Here is a 2851-nt window from a genome sequence, read left to right on the forward strand (position 1 = left end):
CAGTCATTTATTGAGTAGGTGATCAATATGCTTATTGAATGGATGATTATGTAATGAATGATTGAGTCACAGGATTTTGTATAAAAGCTACAAGGATATTTGTATTATTTATTACAGTTTACTAAGACCTTCCCCATACATTATATTTCTTAATTCTGTAAGGTAGTAATTATCATTGTCACCTTACATATCAGTTAACCAAGGATCAGAGAGGTTGAGAAACTTGTTTAACCTCAGAAAGCAAGTAAATGGCAGATCTGACATTTAAACCTAGGTCCTTTGGCTCCAAAAAAAGGTCCAGTACTCTTCCCATTTCCTCATTCTACCTTTTTTTTTTTTTTAAAGACGTTTATTCTGTTCAGCATCATGATCGGACTATTACATTTAGCAATCAACAACATGGTGCAGAAAAAAAAACATTAAAACCCTTTGTTGGAATGCCTTACACTTTTCACATAACAGAAACTAAAATAACCTGTTATACAATTAGTCACAAATACAGTCCTTTTTTGCCCATACACATGAATATTTATCTAAAACGTGTCTTCTTTGTAGCAGCTAAGCCCTGCCACCACCCTGCTTGACTGAGTTCACAAATCTGTTATAACCTACAGCTTCCCTGTCACTTATCTGGCTCTCCTCTCCTGCTAAGTTTTGTTTCCTAATTGAAATCTTCTGCCACTGCCATAGCTACTGCTGCTACTGGAACCCCCATAACCACCTTGGTTTTGTGGTTTGGCAAAGTATTGGCCTCCACCACCATAGAGGCAAGATCTTTTGCCTCCAAAGTTTCCTCCCTTCATGGGTCCAAAATCTGAAGACTGATTGTTGCAATTGCCAAAATCACTGTAGCTGCTACCACCTCCAAAATTCCTTCCATCATTACCAAATCCCTTATAGCCGTCTGCACTGCCACCATATCTACCACCACCATGGCTGCCACCAAAGCCACCACAACCACTGAAGTTTCCTCCATGACCAAAGTTGTCATTCCCACTGAAACCACCTCCACGACCACCACCAAAGTTTCCAGAACCACTTCGACTTCTTTGGCTGGACGGAGCACTAGCCATCTCTTTCTTTGACAGGGCTTTCCTAACTTCACAGTTGTGGCCATTCACAATATGGTATTTCTGAATGACAATCTTATCCGTGGAGTCATGGTTGTCAAAAGTTACAAAGGCAAAGTCCCTTTTCTTGCCACTGCCTTGGTCAGTCATGATTTCAATCACTTCAGTTTTTCCATACTGTTCATAATAATCTCTTAGGGGATGTTCTTCAGTGTCTTCTTTAATGCCACTAACAAATATCTTTTTCACTGTTAAGTAGGCACCTGGTCTTTGAGAATCTTCTCTTGAGACAGCTACCTTTGGTTCCACAACTCTTCCACCCACCTTGTGTGGCCTTGCATTCATGGCTGCATCCACCTCCTCCACAGTGGCACAGGTGACAAACCCAAAGCCCCTGGAGCGATTGGTGTTTGGATCACTCATTACCACACATTCTGTGAGCGTTCCCCATTGCTCAGAATGGCTCCTCAGGCTCTCATCTGATGTTTCAAACCTCAACCCTCCAATGAAGAGCTTCCTTAGCTGTTTGGGCTCTTTAGGAGACTCTGACTTAGACATGATGGCAGGGAGAAGAGAGACTTTATCGATGCTTCCTCAGCAGCGTCCACGGGCAGAAAGGAGTAAGCTGACAAATGTATCTCCTCATTCTACTTTTTATAGTTATTCACTATAGGGTTTATTTAAATGAATTTAAAAGCCTTTAGTAACTGGAGATTATAAGGAGTGTGCGGAAAGACTATTGAGGCTCTGAGCATTCTTAAAAGGCTAATACACCAACTCATTTGTATATGTTTTAATGAATCCGATGTCATTTTAAGAACCAGTATCACTGATGTCTCACTGGATGTCTCAGATTGAGGATCTCTTCAAATGATACGGCTCTTTATCTCTCTTCAGAAAGCAGCTGTTGGGTTCTTCATCTTGTTGCAGGAATTTTTTTTTTTTTTGCAAATATCAAACCTGCATTCGTAAGTTAAAGTGCTGTGATATTTAATACATCAGTTGATGTTTTTAATAAATAAGGCTCTCTGCAGCTTTTCTGTTATGAATCACAGTCTTCAACATTCATCCGAACGATGGATATTTGGCATGCCTTAAGTTCAAGTTTTTGGTTCTCTTATAGCCAAGTGGCTACAAAATAATAGTATCAATCTACTTCAAAGGCAGTCTGATAGAGTGTAAATGGGCTTCACTTGGGTTCAGAAGATGTGAGTCAAGACATGAGTCAACTGTCCTTTCTTCCATTGAAAGGAGCTGTGTGATGCCAGGCAAATCCTTAATGGATGTGGGTCTTCTTTTCTCCATCTATGAAATGAAGGAATTGAAAAGTCTGATCTTTAAACTCCTTCCAGCTCTAATGTTCTAGGATTCATTTGGTCTTTTGTTGAACAAGAAAGCCCTATGCCTCCAAATGGTTATAGGAGCATTAATTTTAGACGATTAAAGACATCTCTCCTACTGGCTGGTCATGTGAGATTAAATAAATCGCTTAAGCTCTTCCTTGGTTTACTCATCTGAAAGGCAGGTATAATAATAACTACTATACAAGATTTTCAAAAGATGTTATAAGAAAGGCCTTTGTAAACTTCAGTATACTGTACACATATTCTTGGCTGCCTGCTGCTCAAATATAAAATGCAACTTTGTAATATAAAAAATCTGAAATGATAAAAAAACATAATTCTAAGTATTCTTCTTGTATCCGTTTTTAATTATTTATTGTCATATAATATTTGATAAATGCACGATAATATATATAACATATATGGAAGTTTTGCAGC

The 2851-nt window shown here is 38.7% G+C and overlaps 1 protein-coding gene across 1 annotated transcript; it reads right to left on the minus strand.

The window, feature by feature from the left end:
• Nucleotides 1–647: 647 nt before the first annotated feature.
• On the minus strand, nucleotides 648–1628 carry LOC101144033 (heterogeneous nuclear ribonucleoprotein A1-like). Its single transcript, XM_004052135.5, has one exon. The coding sequence runs from the start codon at nucleotides 1626–1628 to the stop codon at nucleotides 648–650; it is 981 nt and encodes a 326-aa protein (XP_004052183.5).
• Between the last annotated feature and the right edge of the window lie 1223 nt (nucleotides 1629–2851).

This window comes from Gorilla gorilla, chromosome 9 (genome assembly GCF_029281585.2).
Source record: "Gorilla gorilla gorilla isolate KB3781 chromosome 9, NHGRI_mGorGor1-v2.1_pri, whole genome shotgun sequence".
NCBI lineage: Eukaryota > Metazoa > Chordata > Mammalia > Primates > Hominidae > Gorilla > Gorilla gorilla.

What these genes read in the sequence shown, in the direction of transcription:
- LOC101144033 (XM_004052135.5), bottom strand. Translation starts at nt 1,628, where the DNA reads ATGTCTAAGTCAGAGTCTCCTAAAGAGCCCAAACAGCTAAGGAAGCTC.